The following is a 26,337-nucleotide window of genomic DNA, read 5'->3' on the forward strand; positions in this document are numbered from 1 at the left end:
CTGATGCCTCTGGCAGACAGAGGAAAGAGCAGGTACGCCATTTATTTTGTGGTGCCTAAAAAGGAAAGCACATTCAGGCCTATCCTGGATCTTCAGAAGGTCAACATGATGCTACAGTTGCCACGCTTGCAGATGGTAATAGCAGCGGTGCGGAAAAGAGTTTCTGGCATCCTTAGACCTGACTGAGGCATATCTCAAATACCCATAAGTTTGGTGCACCAGTAGTTTCTGCGGTTCATGGTGTTAGAGCAGCATTTTCAGTTTTGGGTTCTCCATAACGGGCTAGTGACTGTGCTGTGGACGTTCATCCATACCTAGACAACTGGCTTATCTAAGCAAAGTTGCAGATGGAATGTGCTCAGGCATTGCACTGGGTCATGGAAATGTTGCGCACGCTCGGCCGGGTGATAAATTTGTCGGTGTCATCTGGCACCAACCCAGTCTCTAGAGTATCTGGGAATGCTATTCAACATCTGGGTTGGCAAGGTGTTTGACGCTGGGGAGAGTGGCAAAGTTGCAGGCACAGTTACTTCATTCGTTATACCTTCCAATGCCCAGAACCTGGGAGGATTTACAGGTGCTGGGTTCAATGGCGTCTACTCTGGAAGTGGTTCTGTGGGCCTTTGCTCACATGTCCTCTCCAGAGAGCTTTACTGTCCCACTGGGATCAGTTGTCAGAGGATTTTCAGCAGCTGTTACCGTTTCAGGGGGACTCCAGGTCAACTCTGTCCTGGTGGCTTTCTCGCCACAATTTTGGAGAAAGGGGTGAATGGAGACTCCAGACTGGGTGGTGATGAATACTGATTCCAGCCTCAGTGGTTGGAGGGCGGTCTGCCCAAGGTTTGTGGTCGTGAGTGGAAGCAGCCTGGTCTATAAATTGTCTAGAAACAAGAGCGTTGCTGTTTTCTCCTGCAGGTTCGAGGGCGAGTGGTGAGCATGTTTTTGGACAATGTCACAATCGTTGCCTATATCAATCGTCGGGGTGGGACTAAGAGCCACGGAGTAGCTCTCGAGGCCTAGGGGCTCTCTGGGCAGAACAGTATCTATCTGGAGGGTGGGTAGTGGCTTTACATATAGCTGGAGTGGATCCAGGAGAATGGGAGTTGTCAATGGCTGTCTTTGACTGAATTCATGGATCTAATGGTGACTTGAAAAAATGCCAAAGTGCCTCACTTTTTCAGCTGCAGGAGAGAAGTCAGTGCTGAGGGCTTGGATGATCTGGTTCTTCCCTGAGTAATGGGGATCTTGCTATACGTCTTTCCTCCAAGGCCCCTGGTAGAGCGTGAGCTGCGGCACATAGAGAAACATCCAGACAGGGTAGTACTGGTAGCACTGGAGTGGCCACATTGCCTGTGCTTCACAGACCTGGTTTGGCTCTCTGTACTGTACAATTAGCTCATTTGCCAGATTTGCTGTGACAAGGATCGCTTTTGTCTCATGGCTTGGTTTTTGAGAGACGACATTTGTGGTTGAAGGGATACTCTAGGTTAGTTATTACCACTTTGCTTCAGGCTAGAAGACTGTCCACATCCATGTCTTATGTCCAGGTGTGGCGAGCATTTGAATCCTGATATGGTGTTCAAGGGTTGGAACTTTTGCGAGTGGATATTCCACATATCTTGGCATTTTTGCAACAGGGCTTGGCTAAAGGCCTGACCTATAATTTGCTTTGCGTTCAAGTGGCGGCTTTGGGTTCTCACAGGAATAAGCTGCACAGGAGAGCCTTGGTGTCTCACTCGGATGTAATGCAGTTTCTAAAGGGGGCCAAACATTTGAGACCTCCAGTGCGCAGGTTGAGTCCGGCATAGAGCTTGAATTTGGTTCTGTGAGTGCTCTATGAAGAGTACTTTGAGATGTGGAGAGACCCTGAAGGATCTTACCTTGAAAGTGGTCTTTCTGGTGGTGATTTGTTTGGCCAGGAGGATATCAGAGCTGCAGGCTTTGTCCTGTTGGGTATCATTGCGTACAGTGCCCTCATTTTTGCCAAAGGTTGTTTCTTCTTTCCACCTTAGCCAGATGGAGCTTCTGGCCTTTCTGAACTGGGCTTTGGAGATGTCACAGTCGAAGGAACTTCACTTTTTGGATGTGAGATGGATCCTATTAAGCTATCTGAAGGTCACTAACAGCTTTCGGTGTTCGGATCTTCTGTTTCTTATTTGGTGGGGCAAAGAAAAGAAGCAAAGCGTTCAAGGCTATGATTGCTAGGTGGTTAGAGGCTATTTTCTCGGCTTACCTTTGTATGGACTGTAAGGTTTCAGAGGGGTTGTGGCGCATTCTCTAGGGCGCAGGCAGCATCCTCTGTGGAATGTCAGTTTTGTCACTTAAGAGATCTGTAGGGCGGCAACGTGGTCTTCTCGTCATACTTTCTCCCAGCATTACTGACTGGATGTTAGGGTGCCAGACAAGACCACTTTTGGCGAGAGTGTGTTGTGAGTGGGTCTTTCGGGTGCCTGCTTAGTGTAGGGGAGCGTGGATATATCCCACTTGTCTGGACTGATATGAATAGGAAAGGAAAACTGGTTCTTACCTTCTAATTTTCATTCCTGTAATACATCAGATCAGTCCAGAGACCCATTCCTCTGCTGAAAGTCCTTTATAGACTGTAATTTTTCTGTGTGTATATATTCAGAACCGGTAGAGTTGCAATGGTTTTTTTATTTCTTTTTTTTGATGAGGGGGATTCCAGTTTGGGGAGCTTCTAACCATGAGTTCTCTGTTCGCCTTGGTTAGGGTAATTTTGGTGTTTTCACTCTACTTGGCTTGGGTACAGGTCAATACTGAGGGACTGCAGGTGATACTCTCGGTTATGTCGTAGTGCCTGAAAGTTTTTATTCTGTCTCCATCTGCTGGTAGGGATTCAAAACCCACTTGTCAGGACTGATCTGTGGTATTACAGGAACAAAAATTAGCCGGTAGGAACCAGTTTTCTTTTCTCTGCCTCCATCTGCTGGCTGGGGTAACAGCCCACCTGTATGGGACTGGACTGGTGTAGCAGGACTAATGGAAAGGAAATTAACAGGTAAGAAAATTTCTCCATCTCTCTAATAGCCTTTCAGTCTAGGATATTTGTCTGGGTTTTGGCCTGAGCCTTGAGCACCTGAGGCACATGGGGTGCTGGTGAAGGGGCTGTTGCAAGCTGTGAGTCCACAACATATATTTTTCTTTCAGGCTCAGTCTCGTTTGCTTGAATCTTCTCAAAAGATTGATCTTTTGCGACTGTCCTTAGAGAAGCTTCTCTGTGACCTGCCTGCTGACCACCCAAAACGAGGTTTCATTGGTCATAAATTGCAGCAGGTGAATGGTCTATCTCCTGAAGTGAAGACCGACTATCAGTGGCAGTCTGCTACATCTCTGATCAAACCCACAGCTCTCACAGGTATCTGATGGTGTGCTGCCATGGTTGGGATAAAGGGCATATCATGGGAACATCGTTGGTCAGGTTGATGCAGTAGGGGCACTTTGCTGACATGGTTAGGAGAAAGGGTTTATTGCTTTTACCTTGCTGTGTTACATGGGTGGTCAGGTTGATGGGTTGAGGGTAAACTGCTGGGAAGGTTGTTTTGGGACCTCATCGTTTTTCCCTTGTCACAGGTACATTGGTGGTCAGGTTGATGGGATGCCAGGACCTGCTGGAAACTGTTCCAGGGAGAGACCAAGTTGGCAGTATGTCTCCGGCACGAGGAAGCCCTAGTGACCCACGGTATCTGGTCAGATGTGCTGGGATGGGAGGGGTCACTCGCAGTGTCCCAGGAAGACACTTGCGGCATGAGGAACTCTCTAGTAAGTACTTCAGCTGTCCTGAAAGTCTGCCCATTCATCCTGGGGAAGCTCTACCCCTTACTAATCATCCTAAGAGTCCTCTTCCTCAGTCAGATCCTCTTTATCAATCTCTGACTCTGCTTCTTTGCAGGCAATGTTCTCTCTGTCCTCAAAGTGGATAATAAAGTTGTTGGTCAGACAAGCTGGGGACCAGCTAATAATCAGGGTTGGGACCAAAGCTTCACCATAGAACTGGAGAGGGTGAGATTCTTTACTTCTTCCCCCCCCCCCCCCCCCCCCATCTCACTCATTTTCCTGCTGCTGCATTCCTATTCATCCAGCTAGTACAGTCCAGAGGCATGGGCTATGTCTCCCAGCCAGCAGATGGAGACAGACTATCAGATTTGCTAATGTCACCCCTTATATAGGCTCCCATGCCGACTTTAGCCTGCCAGTATTCTCTGTCTGCAGCAGATGGCAGGCAAGCATCCTGTGCAGTGAGCTGAGGCCTGGTGAAGAGAGAAATTTGGATGACAACTCCCGAGGTGAAAGTTTTTTGTACTCCCTCTCTCTGAGTACAGCCAATGAACCAAGGGGCTTCCAGTTGGAACAGAGTTTTCCCAGACTACAATCGCTTGAACTACCCCTCTTCCCTCCTCCCTCTCCATGCTTCTTCTCTCCTGTTCTGCGGTTTCTACTCCCCCCCCCCCCCCCCCCCAAAAAAAATAAAAATAAAGTGACTAAAGAAGGTTCCCCTCTCTTATTTTTTTTTCTTCCTTCTCTTGAGCCATGTGGCTCTGCCTAGTTTCTACTTGTTAAAGCTGTAAAAAGAAAAGAGAAGGCAGAAGAACCGTTCCTTGTACGTACCAGGATCAGTCCAGACAGTGGGTTATCTCCCCCTTCCAGCAGATGGAGTCAAATAGAACTTTGAACGATGCTTCCTTATAAGGTCGCTGCTAGTTAAAGCTGAAACAGAGTAGCAGTGCATGCGGAAAGACAGACAGAACACACCGCATAAGTTTTCCACCCCTGATGAAGCCCATGAAACACGCACAGTGTCGGGTTGGGTCGGTGTTGTCAAATACTGTCCAAGCAATGCTCAGATAAGTGTCCGGTTTCCTCTGCAAAAATACGTGTCAAAAAAAATTTAAAAGTTTAAAAATAGTGTGGTCATCAATGATTAGACATTGGGTGCACTGTCAAAGCTAAGTTAATCGACATATATAGCAGCTTGCAAAACACTGCATAACCTTGGCGTGAGGCATTCAGAGACAAGCCCACGTAAATTTATGAGGTGTCCACACGATTAATTATATCATCTTTCAGCTTTTCCATATGGTGTTTCAGTGAGTTCTTGTTCCTTATAAGGTAGTGTACCCTCTACTAATCCTCAGTATTCTCCTGACTCCAGATGACAGTGGTGGCTTTCGTTCCCCACTGAGATGACTAGAAAGCTATTTTAGAAATTTTCTCTATTTTCCTCAGCTTTCCTTTCTTTTGGATGGATCAAGTCTAATTAAAAAAAAAAAAATCTTTGAATTTTCTGAGGGAATTATTTGGAGAGCTTTCCTGTAGCCTCTGCTCCTGTTTTAGTGGGAGTGTTCTATAGCTTGCAGGCAGTACTATTTGCAGCTCTCCCCATCCCTCCCATCTTTGTTGTTGGGGTAAGTTTGTTTTTATTTCCTTTTGACGGTTATTTCCTCTCTTTCTCTCTCTCCGGGGTGCAAGTCGATGGTGCCGACCTCTCCCCCTGTGGCTGCTATCCAACCCACTGCCCCTGAGATGCCGTTTTGCTTGGGGCAGCCGGCACAGAGAGGCGTTATTCCTCTGTGCCTTTATCTGTGGGTCGCTGAGGGATAGAGAGCAGGACTGAAGCGGAGGCTATTACCCGCTTCTTACAGCCACGAACCTGGTGAGTGAGGAAGAACAGGCTGAAGCGGAGGTTTTTCCCGCTTCGCGCAGCTTTAAACCTTGCTTGTTTCTCGCGTTAAGAACAGCTGGTTCTCTCGTGGCTCCATTGGGGTTCCCCATGCCTCGTTCGTCCAGGTGCTGCGCTTGTGGAGAGCCCGGGTTGAGGCTCTCCCGCGAGGGGATTTGCACAGCTTGCCTCCCTGGTGGGGAGGGACCCTCTCAACCGCCGGGCCGCTCTGGTTCTCGTCTTCTGGCGCGCCTCGACGCTCAGGGGCCGGCCTCAATCCCGCTGACTGTGGGAACGGTGGCCATTTTGCCTCCAGACTCGGCTGCTCCGGCGCTAACAGGAGAAGAGCAGGACGCTCCTTTTTCATCTCAGCCACGCGTTTTGACACCCGTTCCACCTCTGGAGCCTTTTTCCCCCTTCAGGGGATCTTCTCACTCTTCCTCCATCGGGGCCACCTCCGTTTTCCACGGATTTTGTTCTCCTGCTTCACAATGCTTACCTGGCCAGAATGGGTCAGCACCAGGAATTTTTGGCGGGACCTCCTCCTCTTAAGGTACCCAGAATGGCTGATTCCACTGAGGTCTTGGAAAATGCCCAGACGTGGGGAGTGCCCAAGGGTCAGCGGTCCCGGGACCAGGGGTACCTCCGACCACCTCAAGCGCTCAGAGGGTCCGTTTGGTACACCCCTCTGCGGGGGGGGGGGGGGGGGGCAGTTCCTCAGCAGGACCCAAATCTGGATGATTTGGGTCCTGCTGGAAGGGGATGATCCAAGAGTTCTGTGGATCTTTCAGAGGGATGAGCTGGACCCCCTCATTCCACATATCCTACAGGAATTGGACAATGAGGCCCCTCAGGACCTGCCTGACCCTAATCCACCAGCGAAGAAAGGGGACCCCCTTCTGTCTGGTCTACGTCTGCCGTGTAGGTCCTTTCCTTCCCATCCCACGTTCCTTCAGCTGTTATCCAGGGAATGGGATTCTCCAGAGACCTCCCTCAAGGTCAGCAGAGCCATGGATAAGCTATATCCTCTCCCGGATGATTTCCTGGAGCTTCTTAAGGTTCCCAAAGTAGATTCTGCAGTCTCAGAGGTGACTAAAAGAACTACCATTCCAGTAACGGGTGGTGTAGCCTTGCGAGATTTTCAAGATCAAAAGCTGGAAGTTTATCTTAAGAGTTTTCGAGGTGTCTTTCCTGGAGGTCCGGGCGGCCATTTGTAGTTCCTTCACTCAGCGTGCAGACCTTCACTGGCTTCAACAGCTGCTCAGCTCCCAGGAGTTGCCTCCTGAGGAAGCACTTCAGGCAGACCACCTGGAGGCCGTCATAGCATATGGAGCAGACGCTCTATATGACATTCTGAGTATTGGCCAGATCTATGGTTTCTGCAGTCTCGGCTAGATGCCTCCTCTGGCTTCTCAACTGGTCTGCGGATTCTTCTTCCAGGTCGCAGCTGGGATCCCTACCCTTCAAGGGCAAGCTACTATTTGGGGAGGATCTGGACCAGATTATCAAGTCCCTTGGAGAGAATAAGGTACACAAACTGCCAGAGGATCGCCCTCGTTCTTCTAGGTCTTTTAATTCCACTAGAAGCCAATTCAGGAATCAACGTAGTTTCCGCCAAGCAAGGACTGCAGCTCCTCGTCAGCCGTCCTCTCGATCTCAATCCTGGACTCAGTCCTTTCGTGCCCGAAGACAGCCCTGCTCTGGTCCGTCCAGGGGACGTCCTCCAAGACTTCACAATGAAGCTATGCCGGCCCACTCCCCGATCCCCAGGATAGGGGGATGTCTCTCCCTTTTCTACGAGGAGTGGGTCAACATCACGTCAGATCAGTGGGTCCTGGATATTCTAAGACACAGCTTCGCATTAAAATTTGCTCGGCCGCTAAGAGACAGGTTCCTCTTCTCTCCATGTGGCCCAGTCCAGAAACAACTCATAGTCCGGCAGATACTCGGCAGGCTTCTGGCTCTCTAAGCAATTCGTCCGGTTCCCCCCCCCCTCCCCCCCCACCCAGAAGTAGTCTGGGGACATTATTTGGTATACTTCGTAGTCCCCAAGAAGGAAGGTTCCTTCCGCCCGATCTTGGATCTCAAGATGGTCAACAGGGCCCTCAAGATTCCCCACTTTTGGATAGAAACCTGACGCTCCATGATAGCGGCGGTACACTCCGGAGAATTTTTGGCCTCCCTGGATCTGATGGAAGCTTATCTACACATTCCCATCCTCCAAGCGCATCAGCGTTTTCTGCGTTTCAAGATTCTGGGACAGCATTTCCAGTTCCAGGCTCTACCCTTTGGTCTTGCGACCGCTCCTCGAACCTTCATGAAGGTGATGATAGTAGTAGCTGCCGCTCTCCGGAGGGAGGGAGTCTTGGTGCACCCTTACCTGGACGACTGGCTCATTCAGGCAAAGTCCTCAGCCCAGTGCCACCGGGCGGTCGACAAAGTGTTGACGGTTCTTCACTCCCTCGGTTGGGTGGTCAACTGAGCCAAGAGCAGCCTTTTTCCATCTCAGTCTCTGGACTTTCTGGGGGGTGCATTTCGACACACCGCTGGGCAAGGTGTCTCTGCCCCCGGACAGGGCTCATACACTCATAGCTCAGATACAGCGATTCATCGGACTCTCGCTTCCAACGGCATGGGATTACCTCCAGGTCCTGGGATCCATGGCTTCCACCATCGATCTGGTCCCCTGGGCGTTTGCACATATGCATCCCTTACAGCGCGCCCTGCTCTCCCGCTGGAAGCCGGTGTCTCGGGACTTCCAAGACATCCTTCCTCTCCCGCAGGGAGCCAAGGACAGTCTCTCGTGGTGGTTCAACCTGTCTCATCTTCTCCAGGGTGTTCCTTTGGACATCCCAAAATGGGTAATCGTCATGACGGACGCCAGTCTCTTGGCTGGGGAGCGGTATGTCAGATGAGTTCTGCGCAAGGGAAGTGGATGCCGTCCCAAGCAACTTGGCCGATCAATCGCTTGGCGACCAGAGCAGTGCGTCTGGCATTGAAATGCTTCCTACCTCTCGTCCATCATCGCGCAGTCCGAATAATCTGACAATGTGACCACTGTGGCCTACATCAATCGCCAAGGGGGCACGAGGAGCCGGCATGTCTCTTGGGAGACAGACAGGTTGATGGCGTGGGTGGAGACTCATCTCTCCCGCCTAGTGGCTTCCCACATTGCAGGCGTAGACAGCGTTCAAGCCAACTTTCTCAGTCAACATCTAGATCCCAGAGAGTGGGAACTCTCAGAGGAGGTGGTGAATCTCCTGTTCCACAGATGGGGGACCCCCTATCTGGATCTAATGGCAACCTCCCGGAATGCCAAGGCAGCTCTGTTCTTCAGTCGCAGAAGAGAGTACGGTGCAGAGGGAGTGGATGCCTTAGTCCTCCCCTGGTCCCGTCACGTTCTCCTCCACGTGTTTCCCCCTTGGCCTCTGGTGGGCAAGGTGCTCCGGAGAATAGAGACCCACCAGGGTCCGGTAATGCTGGTGGCGCCGGAATGGCCCCATCGTCCATGGTTTGCAGACTTGATCAACCTCGCAGTGGACGGACCTCTTTGTCTGGGTCACCTTCCACGCTTGCTGCATCAGGGTCCGATATCTTTCGCCCAGGCTGATCCCTTCTGTCTTGCGGCCTGGCTTTTGAGAGGTGCCGGCTGAGATGGCGTGGATACCCAGAGGCCGTTTATCTCGACCCTCCTCAAGGCTAGAAAGACGTCTACCTCCATCTCCTATATCAGGGTATGGAAAGTTTTTGAGAACTGGTGTGCCTCCATACCTGTGTCGCCACGGACTGCCTCTCAGAAGACGAGCCCCGCACTCCTGCGGTGATACCCTCGGGTCCCTCTCCCAGTTGAGTTTCCCGGGGTGATTTCCGCGATCCCTCGGAGGCTACGCCTCGGTCCGGTGGCTGAATCGCGGCAGGGATCTAGCCCCCGAGCGAGAAGGGCTCGGGCCTGGCTGAGAGGTGCCTCGGTCCCGGCGTGGACTTAGCCCCGAGTGAGACGAGTTCGGCGGCTTAGAGGCAGCTGGTGCATTTCCTCAAGCGCGGCGGTGAAGGTATTTCCCCTCTCCCCCCGCAGCCGGAGACCGCCCGGGTTACAGCCGGGAAGCGCCGAGGATCAGGTAAGGCGTACATCTCTTACTTTTTGGTCTCCGAGGTACGAGGATCGGCGGCGTTGCCTGCATGTGGCACGCCGTGGAGGTTGCCATTTTGTCTGCCTTGTTCAGGTATTGAGCGCCCATGATAGGAGCCTGTTGATGGGAGGACCTTGCGAAACTGGAAGATTGGGCATCCAAATGGCAGATGAAATTTAATGTGGACAAGTGCAAAGTGATGCATATAGGGAAAAATAATCCATGCTATAGTTACACAATGTTGGGGTCCATATTAGGAGCTACCACCCAGGAAAAAGATCTAGGCATCAGAGTGGATAATACAATGAAATTGTCAGCTCAATCTGCTGCGGAAGTCAAAAAAGCAAACAATGTTAGGAATTATTAGGAAGGGAATGGTGAATATCATATTTTTCGCTCCATAAGACGCACCTGACCATAAGAGCACCTAAGATTCAGAGGGGGAAAATTTAAAAAAAAATAAATTTTGTGCTAAACCGGCTCTGTCCCCGGGCGTCTGTACGTCTTATGGAGCAAATTAGGGGCTTGCATAACATTTTTTTTTGTCCCCATTTTGTTTTTGGGTCTGGGGAGGGCCATTTCGGTCCACTCCCCAGATCAGAAAACTTTTCTCTTTCTCTTTCTGTGGGAACCCACCATCCCAACCCTTTAAATTAACACCCCCCCCCCCCCCAAGACCTGCCAAAAATCCCTGGTGGTCCAACGGGGGTCCAGGAGCGGTCCAGGAGCAATCTCCTGCACTTGGGCCGTCGGCTGCCATCAATCAAAATGGCACCGATGGCCCTATGCCCTTACTATGTCACAGGGGCTACCGGTGCCATTTTTAGTTTTTTTGTTTTTTTTTTATATTCGCACCATAAGACGCACAGACATTTCCCCCCACTTTTGGGGGGGAAAAAATTGCATCTTATGGAGCGAAAAATACGGTAAAATGGAAAATATCATAATGCCTCTGTATCACTCCATGGTGAGATCGCACCTTGAGTACTGAGTACAATTCTGGTCACTGCATCTCAAAAAAAAAAAAAAGGTATAATTGCGATGGAGAAAGGTACAGAGAAGGGCGACCAAAATAATGAAGGGGATGGACCAGCTCTCCTATGAGGAAAGGCTAAAGAGGGTTAGGGCTGTTCAGCTTGGAGAAGAGACAACTGAGAGAGGGATATGATAGAGATCTTTAAAATCATGAGAGGTCTAGAATGGGTAAATGTGAATCGGTTATTTACTCTTTCAGATATTAGGACGACTAGGGGACACTCCATGAAGTTAGCAAGTAGCACATTTAAAACTAATCGGAGACCCTGGCGTATGTCAGGATTTGGGGTGCTTTTGAGTATTGATGTGTGAACCACGAGGTGGACATGACCCGTGCCTCCGTGGGTGATGTCTTGGCCTTTTCGCAGGATGGTATCTTGAAGAGGTTATCTTTTAATTCCCTGCGAGTTCTAGGTTGTCTTCGGGGGAATCAGTGAGGCGTTCATTTGGCATCTCATCCGGACGTGATTTGCTTCCTTCGGGGGGGGGGGGTAAAGCATTTACGTCCTCCCATTCGGAATGCTTGCCCCCCCCCGGAGCCTCAATCTGGTTTTGAGGGCCTTGTGTGCGTCACCGTTTGAACCTTTGAAGCATGTGACGCTAAAGGATCTCAATTTGAAGGTGGTCTTTCTGGTGGCTGTTTCCTCAGCTCGGCGGGTGTCAGAGCTTCAGGCTCTCTTGTCGCGAACCCTTCTTGCAGATTACATATTCGGGAGTGTCCTTGAACGGTTTGCTCTTTTCTGCTTAAGGTGGTGACATCTTTCCATTTGATTCAGTCTGTGGAGCTCCCTACCTTCCTGGTTTCGGATCCTCCAACCCCTCAGTCCAGGGATTTGCGGAAGTTGGATGTGAGGTGGGCGCTGTTACAGTACTTAGAGATTACCAACAGTTTCCGCGTGTCTGATCATCTGTTCGTGCTGTGGAGCGGTCCAAGGTGTGGGCAAAAGGCGTCTAGGGCCTCTATTGCTCGGTGGCTGAAGGAGGCCATTAGCTCTGCGAACATTGCAAAAGGGCTGCCGGTGCCGGTCAGGCTTCATGCCCACTCTATCTGCTCGCAGGCAGCTTCTTGGGCTGAGTGTCAACAGGTTTCGCCTCAAGAAATCTGTAGGGCAGCTACTTGAAAGTCCTTGCATACGTTTGCCAAGCACTACCGTCTTGACGTCCAGGCCCCAGAAACAGGGGGTTTTGGTGACAGGGTGCTTCGAGCGGGACTCTCGGGAACCCACTCTCTGTAAGGAAGCTTTTGGTACATCCCAGCTGTCTGAACTGATCCAGGTACGTACAGGGAAAGGAAAATTGGTTCTTACCTGCTAATTCTCGTTCCTGTAGTACTCCGGATCAGTCTAGACTCCCACCCAGGTTGGGTTAGGGGAGTTTGAGAGTCTTCTTGTTTACTGTTTAGCTTCAGGTTCTGTGATCCCCCACAGGTGTTGTGCGGGTGCCAGATCTTATTCAATTTCCAAGGTTTCTTCTTCCCTTGCTCGTTCAGGGGGAAATTTGTACATAGTTCGGGTAAGTTGTATTCCTGTCATCTGGCTTGGGTACAATTTAATACTGATGGACTGCAGGTGGTACCTCAACTTAAGGGCAGTCACAGTCAAAAATGTCTCTATCTCCATCTGCTGGAGGGGAGGCAAAACCAAGCTGTCTGGACTGATCTGGTGTACTACAGGAACGAAAATTAGCAGGTAAGAACCAATTTTCCTTTACCCTCTTTTCATACCTGGGAACTTGATTTCTAGATGCCCTGAGATTGTCATAGGTTTGTGGTGGCTGGAGTAGTGTTGCTGCACCAAACGTTCTCCCCTCTCACTCTCACACATGCTTTCAATCACAAAATCACACACATACACATGCTTTGACACTCCCCCCATGCTCTCAGTGACTCACACAAACATGCTCTCTCCACTCATGCTTAGAATTGCAATCACAGCTGCTCTGTCACATGCACACACATACGTACTATTTCACTCACTCTTGCCCACTCCCCATTATGCCACAAGTACATGTGCAGCAGCAGCCTCTTCATCCTTCAGCTCCCATCTGTTGCTCTCTGGCTCCATGCCTCTTCCTATCGTCTTCTGCTGCTCATGGCTTGGCCCCACAGGCAGCTCTCCCGAGCTTTCCTATCTTCAGCCGCAGGTGGGATAGGCTCTTTCCTCCTCTCTTCGGCTGGCGTAGGGGTCATGCTGGCAATTTTGGCGCCCCCTAAGGGTCAGCACTCTAGGTAACCACCTAATTCACCTAGTGGAAGCACTAGCTCTGGGTTTATTGAGAATTCAGAGATCCATGGTGTGGATTTATCTTCAGGTATTGGATTCCATTGCTGCTGCCTTGGATTTAGTACAGGACAAAGGTTCTCATGAAACCCTTGCAGAGGGATTTGCTTTTGAAGTGGTGGTCTTGATCCCAGGTGCATTTCTGATGATATAAGCCAGAGAGAGTTTTGCTTTGGTATTTAGTATGTAAGAATCTTGACAGTAGGAGTGGTTTGTGAATCTCGATTCTCTCGTTTGGATAATGGTGACCTCTACTGCTTTCTCTGTGGCTGCTCCCTCTATCTGGAACTCTTTACCTTTCGAGGTTCGAATGCAGGAAAATCTGAAGAAATTTAGACTTTCCCTAAAAATCTTCCTCCTTCAGTGCTCTTGATGCAAGGTCTGAATTTCTAAATGATGGTAGTTTGTGTTTTAGAATCCAATGCTGTTGTATGTGATATTTTTGGTGTTTGTTTCTTGATACTATTTTATGTATGTTCTATTGTAAATCGCCTAGGCCACAATTTTGTTGTGTTAAGCGATTAATAAATTTTAATAAATAAAATGAAAATGGAGTGCTCGCTGTATAGTGACTCAAGGCACTTGGAAGCTAGAAGAAATCACGTGCTCCGTCAATCAGTTGGAAACCAGAGCAATAGGGAAACTCATTTTAGTTTGCTTCCATTCTTCAGAGTCAAACTGTGAGGGTCTTTGCAGCATTCTATGGCAGTGGTATACGTGATTTTCTTGAAGCAGGATCAGGTGTCAGCATGTGGTGGAAGAGGTATGCCTGCAGTTAGTATGGGCGGAGAAGCATGTAAAAAGACTGTCCACTGATTGCACTGCACTGTGCACTTTAGCTGATGAACCTGTACTAAATAGCTCTTTGGCAATTGTGATTTTTACCCTACTGATCTTACCTAGACTTGAAAGAGCCTGAGGTGTTCCTGGGGCTTATCAGCCCGCCCCCAAGTGCCAGAATTATTGACTGGAGCCCCCTAGCAGCCTACTAAAGAGAGCCCATAGCTGGTAGGCTGACGGCAAAGGGCTGCAGGCAAAAGGCTTGCCCCTTTGTGTGCCTCTTCGTGGCCATTGTGGTCCAGATATAATGTGATAAAGGTATTATTCAGTGTTTTGGTTTTCTTGTTCATCTATATTAAGATTTTAGATGCAGTATAAAGCAAGTATTTTAAAACCATCTTAATTGTGTTATGTAAGGGTAAATAGAAGAGTGTTAGGACTGGTATTGTTTTAATTATGAAGGTTTTTAATTTTGATATCTAGTTTTATATCTGTAGTTTTGAACATTGGATGTTATGTAGTTCTCTCAGGTCCAAAAAAGACACTGAAGGTAAATCGAACATTAATCTATTCTAATAGGCTTCCTTTGGAAGTGTCCCTGCCCAGAATAGGTAAAAAGAGTAGAGATATTCGAGAAGGATATATTAATACCTGCTCAGTAAGAGGGAACGACAAAAACATAGTTACCCTAATTCTTCAACATAACCTAGATATTTTAATGATTGTTGAATCATGGCACTATAAACCTGATTTTCTGCTGTTGAATAATTTATGCCCCAAAGGCTTTAGTTATATTGAGCAGTCACTCCCAATAAGAAGAGGTAGTCAAGTATTACTAATTTATATGAGAGAGCTCCACCCTAAAAGAACAGATATTCTTGATCTTCCACTATGTGAAATGTTAGTGGCTACTTTAAGTAGCTGGACACTGTGTATTAAGTTCAAACACAATATTGTGCCAAATAATAGATCTAAATTTGATTTTTGTTAAACTTAGAGATGGAAGATTTTAATTTACATGTCAATAATAGCTTGTCAAGAGCGAGGGAGATTTTAGTGGCTCTGGGTACAAATATATTGCGATCTGCTAGTGCATATAGCAACACATAAGGGTGGTAATATGTTGGACCTGCTTATATGTCCTTCTGGATGGTGACTTCTCCAAAGTCACATGAAATTCTTTGGTCAAACCATCTTTTTATTAAATTTGAAATGAGATGTGAATGTAAAAGTAATTTCAGTAAGGCGAAAGAAAACAATGCAGTCCAATGTGAATATTGAATTTTTTATGGCTGAATGATAGAATGGAACCATATGCATGGATTGGCATGGTTGCCGTACTGAGGATGTAATCATAATTGGAACAATAGTTTGACTACAGCATATGATGAGGTTGCACTTAAATGGGAAATCTTAGTAAGGGAACAAGGAAAGCGGGCTCAATAGTTTACACATGAATTGGCTTTGAGTAGGAAGATACTTAGAAAGCCAGAATGAAGATGGAGGAAGGAAAAGTCTGAATTAAATACTGAGTGTTTATAAAGAGAGAATTCAAGATTATCTGATAAATTATCAAACTGCTCAGATTTTTACAAATGTAAGCTTGATAAATAGAATGTTAGGAATTATTAGGAAGGGAATGGTTAATAGAACGGAACATGTCATAATGCCTCTGTATAGCTCCATGGTGAGACCGCACCTTGAATACTGTGTACAATTCTGGTCGCCGCATCTCAAAAAAGATATAGTTGCGATGGAGAAGGTACAGAGAAGGGCAACCAAAATGATAAAGGGGATGGAACAGCTCCCCTATGAGGAAAGGCTGAAGAGGTTAGGGCTGTTCAGCTTGGAGAAGAGACGGCTGAGGGGGGATATGATAGAGGTCTTTAAGATCATGAGAGGTCTTGACCGAGTAGATGTGACTCTGTTATTTACTCTTTCGAATAATAGAAGGACTAGGGGGCATTCCATGAAGTTAGCAAGTAACACATTTAAGACTAATCGGAGAAAATTCTTTTTCACTCATCGCACAATAAAGCTCTGGAATTTGTTGCCAGAGGAGGTGGTTAGTGCAGTTAGTGTAGCTGGGTTCAAAAAAGGTTTGGATAAGTTCTTGGAGGAGAAGTCCATTAATGGCTATTAATCAATTATACTTAGGGAATAGCCACTGCTATTAATTGCATCAGCAGCAGGGGTTCTTCTTAGTGTTTGGGTAATTGCCAGGTTCTTGTGGCCTGGTTTTGGCCTCTGTTGGAAACAGGATGCTGGGCTTGATGGACCCTTGGTCTGACCCAGCATGGCAATTTCTTATGTAGAGTGTTCTCTATTGTACAGATATGATTAAACCATAGGATGACAGCCTGTATCCAGATTGCGACATAATTGCTGAATATTTTGATGATAAATTGACATACAATGTTAGTTATTCCTAACCATGCTGGTTTGTTGTGATCCTCCATCAGCTAGATGAGTGCCTCCGAATTGGACAGACTTTTTGCCAGTAACAATGCAGGAAATAGAGACTAATGTTAATAGGCTGCATTCTACTGTCTCACAGTTGGATCCATGTCTGTTTAGATTTGTTAAGGGAATGAAAACATTCTGAGTTATAAAGAACATAGTAAACAGATCATTGAGTACAGGCACTGTTCCTGAGAATTTGAAGTTGGCAACTGTTAGACTTACGCAAAAGTGAGGATATTCCAGTGGAAGTTCTTGCAAACTATCATCCGGTACCTAATCTTCCTTCTCTTGCCAAAATACTTGAAAAAAAGTATATTGCAACAACTTAAATTCTCTGAATCTTCATAATCATTAATAGACCATTGTCAGTTTGGATTTCAAAAAGGACTCAATACAGAACTATTACTAGCCTCATTACTGGACAAGCTCTACTGTTTTTTGGAGTGAGGATGGTCAGTCCAGTTGGATTTATCTGCTGCTTTTGATTGGTAAAGCAATAAATTATAACTAACACAATTGTGTCAGTTTGGTTTGGGGGGGCAGTGATATAGTGGTTTGAATCCTTTTTAAAAGGACGAAAACAAAGAGTTCAGTTGGGTAATTCGTTTTCAATTTGCCATTCATTGAATTTGGGAGATTCCCAGGGCTCTGCTTTGTCCTCCATGCTCTTTAATCTATATCTATCAAATATTGGAGTATTGTTAAGAGAGTTGGGAGTATTCGATGAGAGGAGAGTACCTCTCCCCTCATCGAAATCATAGCCAAACACATCAACACTAATGCACCTGCTATCATTTTAGGAGATTTCAACATCCATGTTGACTCCCCCTCTCCATCATCCAATTGCGAAGCCCTACTCTCCTCCCTCCAAGCTATGGGCTTCAAACAAATTATAAACAATCCCACACACAAGGCAGGCCACACGCTTGACCTGATATTCACGAATGAAACCATCTCGCCCATCTCCCCACCTTCTTGCACCCCCATCCCTTGGTCAGATCATTCGCTGATAGTGACAGAATTATCCATAAAACAAAAACAGACTCCCATTGTTACTAAATCCTCTATCCAGTTCAGGAAACCTTGTTCCATGGACACTCTCTCAACAACAGCCTTGCCAAAGACCTAACTAAACTTTACCTCTCTGATGCTGATACCGCTATTAAAACCTGGCAAACTATCACACACTCAGTAGCAAACATAATCTGCCCCTTATCTTCAAAAGTTATCAACCCTGCCCGCACGAACAAAAAACCCTGGTTCTCAACTGAATTAAGAAAACTCAAACAAGACCTACAACACAAAGAACAATGCTGGCAGAAAGATCCCTCCCCTACCTCACTGGCTTCTTACAAAATAGCAGTGAACTTTTATAGGACATCCATTACCCGCACTAAACGAGATTTCTACGCCAAAAAAATACACGGCTTCCTATACGACCCAAAAACTCTGTTCTCATATGTTGCAGCCCTAACCACCCCTATTCCCCCTACCTTCCCAGAAGAAGAAGCCCAAAACAAATCTACAGAGTTGGCAATCTTCTTTGACAACAAAATCAAAAATCTACTTGCCCCGCTGGCAACATCCAACACTTCATCAACTCCCTCTCATCCACCAAGCCAAAATCCTTCAACTATCCACGAACAGATGCTAGAATCTCTTGAACCTACATCATCCCTGGAAATCGAATCGATAATCAAGAAAATGAAACCTTCTTCACACCCATTGGACCAAATACCGACCAAACTCCTTCTCACCATTCCTAACACCATTGCTAAACCTCTGGCTGACATTATAAATTGCTCCCTCAATCAAGGATCTGTCCCTGACTCTCTTTAAAAATTGCTTCCCTGAAACCCTTACTAAAAAAACCCAACCTGGACCCAGCTAACCCTGTAAATTTCCGCCCCATTGCAAACCTACCTTTTATAGCCAAACTAATGGAAAAGCTGGTCAACATCCGACTCAGACTACCTTGACTCTCACAACATTCTCTACCCTTCTCAATTCGGTTTCAGGAAACGCCTAAACACAGAATCCCTCCTTCTTTCTTTAACGGACAACATCCTGATGGGCCTTGACAAGGGACAATCCTACCTTCTAGCCCTACTCGATATCTCTGCGGCGTTCGACACGATAAACCATTCTATCCTCATCAACCGTCTAATGGAAATAGGCATCTCTGGCTCTGCACTGCTCTGGTTCAAATCATTTCTGAACAACAGGCACTACAAAGTTAAATATATGACAAAGAATCCCACCCCATACCTTCAAAACAAGGAGTACCACAGGGTTCTTCACTTTTCCCTACCCTGTTCAATATCTATCTACTCCCTTTATGCCAGCTACTCAATAGCCTCAATCTTACCCATTTTATTTACGCGGACGATGTGCAAATCATAATCCCCATCTCGGACCCCATCTCCTCTACTCTAAATTTTTGGAACAGCTGCTTACACGCCATCAACCTTCTTCTCTCGAGTCTCAACCTGGTCCTTAATACGTCCAAAACAGAACTCCCGATTATCTCCCCTAGCGATAACAACCCCTTCGCCAATAATGCAATTATTCCACTAGCAAGCCAGGTTAGAGACCTTGGGGCCACCCTTGACTCTAGAATGAATTTCAATAAGTTCATTAACACTACAACTAAAGAATGCTTCTTTAAGCTACAGGTCCTGAAGCAGCTAAGACCGCTCTTACACTTCCAGGATTTCCGTTCAGTGTTTCAAGCCATACTGTTTTCAAAGATCGACTATTGCAACACTCTACTACTCGGTCTTCCCGCCTCTTCTACTAAACCTCTACAGATGCTGCAAAACGCAGCGGCCAGGATCCTTACAAACACACATCGTAAGGACCACATCACACCAATCCTAAAAATCCTACATTGGCTACCCATCCAATATAGAATACTCTTCAAGGCTCTCACCATCATCCACAAATCCGTATACCAGCAATCCACACTCCAACTCGCCATCCCTCTCGAACTACATACTTCCTCAAGGCCGATCAGATCCGCCTACAAAGGTTCTCTCAAGGCCCCCCTAACAAATCCTCAGTCCACAACTCCATTCATAAGCGAGCACTTTTGACTGTGGGTCCGCTCCATTGGAATTCGCTTCTCCCATATATACGCCAGGAACAATGCCATCTCTCCTTCAGAAAGGAACTGAAAACCTGGCTGTTCACACAAGCTTACCGTTGAAGGAACCTTTATCAACCAACATTGACTCTCACCCTCCGACCTCTTCCCTAACTCCTGCCACCACCACCCCCCCCTGCTTACCTCTCTATGTTTCCTCCTTCCACAAGATATATTATGTTAATAATCGCCTAAGATAAATCTACAGCCGAGCTCAACAATCTGTTTGTCTCGCTACTCTATTGATTTTCGTTGACTATTTTATCACTCTCCAGTTGTTATCGTTTAAAATCTTTCCTGTCTTCCAGCTCCCATGTTTTCGCTCCCTGTTTAATGTAACTTTACCTTCTATATAGTTGTTAATTGGTTTCCCCCTGTTCTATTGTAAACCGGTACGATAAGACCTTGTCTTGAGTATCGGTATAGTATAAGAATTTAAATAAATAAATCATATTATATTTATGCAGACATTCAGCTGTTCTTCCCTAATGATAAGGACAATTTTCCACTGGCTTTTCTTCATCAAAGTCTGAGTAAAATCCGTACATGGTTAGGAGAAAAAGGAGTTGCATTGAATGTGACCAAGCCCCCATTTAATGCCTACAGATACATTTTAGTGGTATGTCACTACCAATCTTGACTGAGGTACAAAGTCTTGGTGTTTTATTAGATTCTAGATTTTCTATGGTAAACCATACAAAAAATGTTACGAGGGTAGCATTTTATAAACTTAAGAAGATGAAACCATTAAGAGCATTGTTGCCTTCCCATTTATATAGATTGTTGGTTCAAGCACTAGTTCTGAGCCACATTGATTACTGTAAATGACCTACTGGGGCTTCCAGATAAGGTTATTCGAGGCATGCAGATAGTTCAAAATGGGGCTGCCAGGGTTATAAGTGGTAAGGGCAGATATGACCATATAACCCTGGAATTAAAGGAGCTTCATTGGCTCCCTATTAGCCAAAGGTCACAGTTTAAAATGCTGACACTTGTCCATAGTTTGCTCTACTCAGAGAATAAGTGTATGCTAGCTAATAAGCTACAATAGTATTAGCAAAGGAGATCATTAAGATCCAAAGGAACGGGATTACTTGTATTACCTTCTAGCCAGGAATATCAGTTAAGCTAAGTAGGAAAAGGTCATTTTCTTTTTTGTCACCTTTTAGGTGGAATATGCTTTCGGCGATGCTACGAAAAGGTGATGTAAAAAATTTTAGAAAATTGATTGCTGATTTGAGTGTTTATTTTTGCAACCCATATTGACTATTGTGTAGGAAGAGGCAGGATATAAACTAGGTAAATAAATTATAGTGGGAGTAGATAATATATATGTGGACTTCCTCAGTTGCAACAGGCTGGACCTTGATGGATAAAGTCTGTCCCAGGAAGATTTCTCCCAGATTATATTCAAGTGGGGAGAACCAGTGATGGACTTGGTGGTGGTCAGCAGAAACTCATGGGTATGAAGATTTTTCAGTCGAAATTCATCTGGTTTGGATGCCGTGATTAGAGATTGGCCGGTTAGATTTCCCTTTGTGGCCTCTGGAGTGCAGAGTCTTCCATCAGGGGCTAGTGATATTGATAGCTCTCAAATGGACAAGGCATCCTTAGTATGCAGATCTAGTGAGGATGCTGGACAGGATCCACTATTGTTGCCTAGGACAATGGCCTAATGTTCAGAGGCCAGTGGTTCATGAGGATCCATCTTTGTTTTATCTTTCAGCTTAAGCCCTCTCAGGGTTGATTGGTCAGCGAAGGGATATTTTCTTAGAAGTTTATAAATACCCTTGTCACAAATCTGGCTGCTAGACAGCCCCCCCCCCCCCCCAACCAGCAGGGGCCCTCACTTGGGCCATGGTCAGACCTGCTGTAGCTGCCATCTTTAAGGCTGCATGATGCAGCAAGGCCAGCCCTATAAGCTCCTACTTCACAGGATATTCCCTGCCTCAGTGTGGAATCTCCTTTCTGCCTTTGGCCACTTTTTTTCTTGCTTGTTTAACGTTGACTTTGTTCTGTATATAGCTTTTAGCCTGTCTGCCCTGTGTTGTCTTGCCTTGCTTGTGCTCCTTGTCTTGTTTGGGCCTGTCCTGTCTGCCTGTATTCTGTGCCTATCTAGGCCTTTTCACTGACCGTCTATGTCTCTGCGTCTCTGTCTGTGTGCGTGTCCCTGTTGTGTTACTGTTTTCTCTGTGGGTCTCCCAGTGACCCTTCCATTTCCTGTGACCCTCCTGTCTGTCTCCCCTGCCTTGCCCTTGTTCAGTCTTAGCCTGCCATGTGCTTGTCTATCCATCCTTGTCTTGCCAGTGCCCTCTCTATTCCCAGGGTACCCTGTTCCTGACCTAGTGCTTAGCCCTGTGATGGGTCCTGCGGGCCCAACCCAAGGCGGTGGTTAGTCAGGCCGAAGACCTACACCTGTCCTGCTTGATCCTGACCTCTTCAGAAGACTGCATGCCTGACCTGTCTTCTCCTGACTCCTGCATTCCCCACTGTTTGGGGTATCCCCAAATCATCCCCAGCAGCCATGACAGCCTTTGTGTGGTCCAAGGAAGCTTTCACATTCTTGGCATATGTGAAAGTCTGGAAGTTGTTTGAGGACTGGTGCTCAATTAGGAAGATTTCGGCTAGAGGACCCACTTATCTTAGAATTCCTGTAGGAGGAAATGAATAAGTGTTGGTCCTTAACTCCCTAAGGTGCAGGTAGTGGCTATATTGCCTGTTTACAGAGCTGATTGATGGGCAGATCTTTATCATCTCATCCAAATTGTCAGGAAGTGAAGCATATTCAGCCTTTTGTTAAGGAAATTGGTAACTCCCTGAAATCGGAATTTGATGTCGTACCTCGTTGGTCATCATTTTGGGCCTCATGGAGATGTTGCTTAAGCTGCTTACTCTTAAGGTAATGTTTTCTGCTAGCAATCTGTTCTGCCAGACGAATTTTGGAGTGGCAGGGATCTCTATTGTCTAGAGATCCCTTTTTCTTTGGACGAGATGGTATAGATTATTATGGTTCCTTGGTTTCTTTCTAAGATGGTTTTGTGTTTTTTTCATCTTAACTGGAGGGTGTCTCCCCATTCCTTTCAAAGGGAATTGGATGGAGAAGAGTATGCTTAATTCCATTATTCAGATGTTTTGGGGGTTTTTTTTTATATTCCGTTTTTCACATTTTTTTCAGCGCTTCAAAGTGGATTACATTCAGGTACTGTAGGTATTTCCCTATCCCCAGAGGGCTTACAAAGTTTGTACCTGAGGCAATGGGAGGGTAAAGTGACTTGCCCAAGGTCACAAGGAGCGACAGCAGGACTCGAACCCTGATCTCCTGGTTCTTTGCCTGCTACTCCTCCACTAGGAGGAGAGTTCTGCTGCTGTAATTAAAGATCACTATTAGTTTCATAACATTAGAGTAGAGTATCATTTGTTCAGTTTAGTTGTGCTAGAAGGATTGGAACGGCTTTGAAGGTATCAATGGCTCATTTGAGTGAGGAAGTGATAGGGAGGTTTACATATCTAAGGGATTGCCATCTTCTAAAAAATTGAGGGAATACTCTATCAGGATGCAAGTGGCTTCGTGAGCAGAAACCTTGTGTTGACATTGGAGATTTGCAGAGCTTCAACTAGTCTTTCTTGCATTCTTATTCAAACCACTATGATCTCAACCTTTGAGCCTGGGAAGAGGATTCCCTTGGTTTGGAAGTCTTGCGAGCAGGCTTGGCAATATCCTATCCAGTAGAGGGACAATACTGGTACATCCCATGCATCTGAAATAATCTGGCTGGATGAAGAGGAAGTTCTTAGCTGACTATTTTTCTTTCCTTGAGTCTAGTCATACCAGTCTACAATCCTCACTGTTCTGCTAAGTATATTATTTTTTCTGATTCATTTTCAAAATAACTGCTTGTGTGCTAGTTGGTGTGCTGGATAAGGTATAGAATCATAGAAATGTCGGCAGAAAAAGACCAAATGGTCCATCTAGCCTGCCCAGCAAGCTTATGCCAGTTTCTACTGCACTGTGCAAGTTACCCTCATGCTTATCTGTTTCCCAGACTGTACAAGTCAGGGCTCTCGGATGCTGTCTGAATCCAGTTTTCCCTAACTCCTGCCTTGGAAGCAGAGAGCAGTGATGGAGCCACATTAAAAGTATCAAGCTTAATGATTAAGGGTAGTAAAAGCCACCTCAGTAAGTTACCCACATGTTTATTTGTTCCCCAAACTGTAAGTCGGGACCCTCGTTGGCTGTCTGAATCCATTTCCCCTTTTCCCACTGCTGTTCAAGCAGAGAACAATGATGGAGTTGCATTAAGCCTTGATACTGTTACTTGTTAAGGGTAGCAACTGCCACACCAGCAAGTTACCCCCATGCACTTTTTTTTTTCTTTAATTCCATTCTCCAGCCTTTAGGGATCCACAGTGTTTATCCTATGCCCCTTTGAATTCCTTCACTGTTTTCGTCTTCACCACCTCCTCTAGAAGGGCATTCCAGGCATTCACCACCCTCTCCGTGAAGAAATATTTCCTGATATTGGTTCTGAGTCGTCCTCTCTGGAGTCATTTCATGACCTCTAGTTCTATTGATTTCTTTGCAACAGAAAAGGTTTGATGATTGTGCATCATTAAAACCTTTCAGGTAACTGAAGGTCTGTATCATCTCTCCTGCACTTCCTCTCTCCCAGGATGTACATATTGATATCCTTCAGCCTCTCCTCATAAGTCTTCCAATGCTGACCCCTCACCAGTTTGGTTGATCTTCTTTGGACCGTCTTTATCCTTTTTGAGGTACAGGCACCAGTTCTGAATGTAGTAATCCAGGTGAGGCCTCATGAAGGACCTGTACAAGGGCATATTATCACCGCCTTTTTTTTTTTTTTTCCCTTACTGGTTATTCCTCTCTCTTTGCAGCCCAGCATTATTCTGGCTTTAGCTATAGCCTTGTCATATTTCATCTCCCATCACATACAGCTCTTTTGGATTGCCACACCCCAGATGCATGACTGCACTTCTTGGCATTGAATCCCAGCTGCCAAACCTTCAACTACTCTTCAAGCTTTCTTAAATCACTTTTCATTCTCTCTATTCCTTCAGGCATGTCCACTCTGTTGCACATCTTAGTATCATCTGCAAATAGACAAACTTTACCTTCTAGCCCTTCTGCCAGATTGCTCACAAAGATATTGAACAGAACTGGTCCCAAAACTGATCCCTGTGGCACTCCACTTAACACTGTTATTTCTTCAGAGTAGATTCTATTTAACATTTGTTATGGGTTCAGACCGTGCACACTGATATCTTGCCCAGGGGCTCTGACCTGGGGGGCTAATCTCATATAAACACACAATTACTGGGATTATACCTGGGGGCTTGAACCCAGGGCTTATCCCCTACACAAATGGCCACACACAATTACTGGGATTATACCTGGGTTCTTGAACCTAGGAGCTTATCCCCTACACAAATGGCCACACACAAACTTGTATTCAGTAAATCATGGTTCCAGGTAAGAAAGTAAGTTTATCTGAGCTATAGGAGGATAGAATAAATAAAATCAGATCATCTAGAAGAAGTAATGGTAGATAATTGCTACATAGGTATAAAAAGCTTACATTTCTAAAGGATCAGCTGTACCATCACGTCCAGGGCTCTCTCTCCCCTCTCTTTCTCACGCTTGTCCCTTATACACTACAAACACTTGTGAAAGCAATATCGTTCCCTTCCTCTGAGTTCTTATCAGTTTTCAGGAACAGCTGTGCAGCCTTCATTCTCTCTCTCAGGCTTTAGTATAAGTTAATTGTGAGTTTTCTGATCATAGACTTAATGGAATAACTAAATAAAGTCTTGCCTGTTCATAAACATTTCATAGTACTAGACAGTAAACAGGAGTTCACTCAGAGACTGGCCTGTGGCTTTCAAACTAGTTTGTCTGGGTGAAAATTCTGAATCCATGTGGCCTATCCTCTATATACATTCTCAGCAAAAGTAACAAAAAAAAATGAGTCCAACACCTACACGCTGTTTCCTGTTCTAAGTAACTTGCAATCCACGCTACTACCTTGGCACCCACACCCAAGCTTCTCATTTTGTTCACAAGTCTCCTATGTGGGACTGTTATCAAAAACTTTACTAAAATCCAAGTAAATCACTTCCAGCGTTCTTCCCTGATCCAATTCTCAATCAGATTTGTCTCACAGGACCACCTTCTGGTGAATCCATGCTGCCTCGGGTTGAGCAACCCACTGGATTGTAGATAGTTCACTATTCTTTCCTTCAGCAGAGTCTCCATTAATTTTCCCACCACTGAGGTGAGGCTAACCGGCCTGCAGTTTCCAGTCTCCTCTCTGCTCTCACTCTTGTGAAATGGGACCACCACCGCTCTTCTCCATTCTTGCAGCACCACGCCTGTTACCAGAGATCTATTGAACAGGTCCTTCAGCGTATCCGCCAGCACATCTGAGCTCTCTCAATATCCTGGGGTGTATCTTATCCGGCCCCATAGCCTTGTCCGCTTTCAGTTTTCCTAGCTCTTCCCATACATTCTCTTCTGTAAACGGAGTATCGTCTATTACACCCACATCCACGGTCTTGTCAACTAGCGACTGTCCTTCTCCAGGGTCGTCTTTGCTGAACACCAAACTGAAGTATTTGTTTAATATTTAGTCCATTTCTCTCTCTCTCCAATATTGATCTTTGTTACCTTTCAATTTCACTATACCACTTCAGACCTTTCTCCTTTCCCTGATACATCTGAAAAATGTTTTATCACCTCGCTTTACCTCTTTGGCAATCCTTTCTTCTGCCTGACTCTTTGCTTTCTTGCTTTCTTTTTGTCTCCCTCAG

General features: G+C 46.2%; 1 protein-coding gene across 1 annotated transcript in view; it reads left to right on the forward strand.

Moving 5' to 3' along the window:
* Positions 1–26,337, forward strand: part of PKN3 (protein kinase N3) — a 226,095-nt gene that overhangs the window by 62,041 nt on the left and 137,717 nt on the right. Inside the window, 3 exon segments of the mRNA XM_029612101.1 lie at positions 3,169–3,376; positions 3,592–3,780; positions 3,911–4,020. Coding sequence (XP_029467961.1) covers positions 3,169–3,376; positions 3,592–3,780; positions 3,911–4,020 — 507 coding nt within the window.

This window comes from Rhinatrema bivittatum, chromosome 8 (assembly GCF_901001135.1).
Source record: "Rhinatrema bivittatum chromosome 8, aRhiBiv1.1, whole genome shotgun sequence".
In the NCBI taxonomy this organism is placed as follows: Eukaryota; Metazoa; Chordata; class Amphibia; order Gymnophiona; family Rhinatrematidae; genus Rhinatrema; species Rhinatrema bivittatum.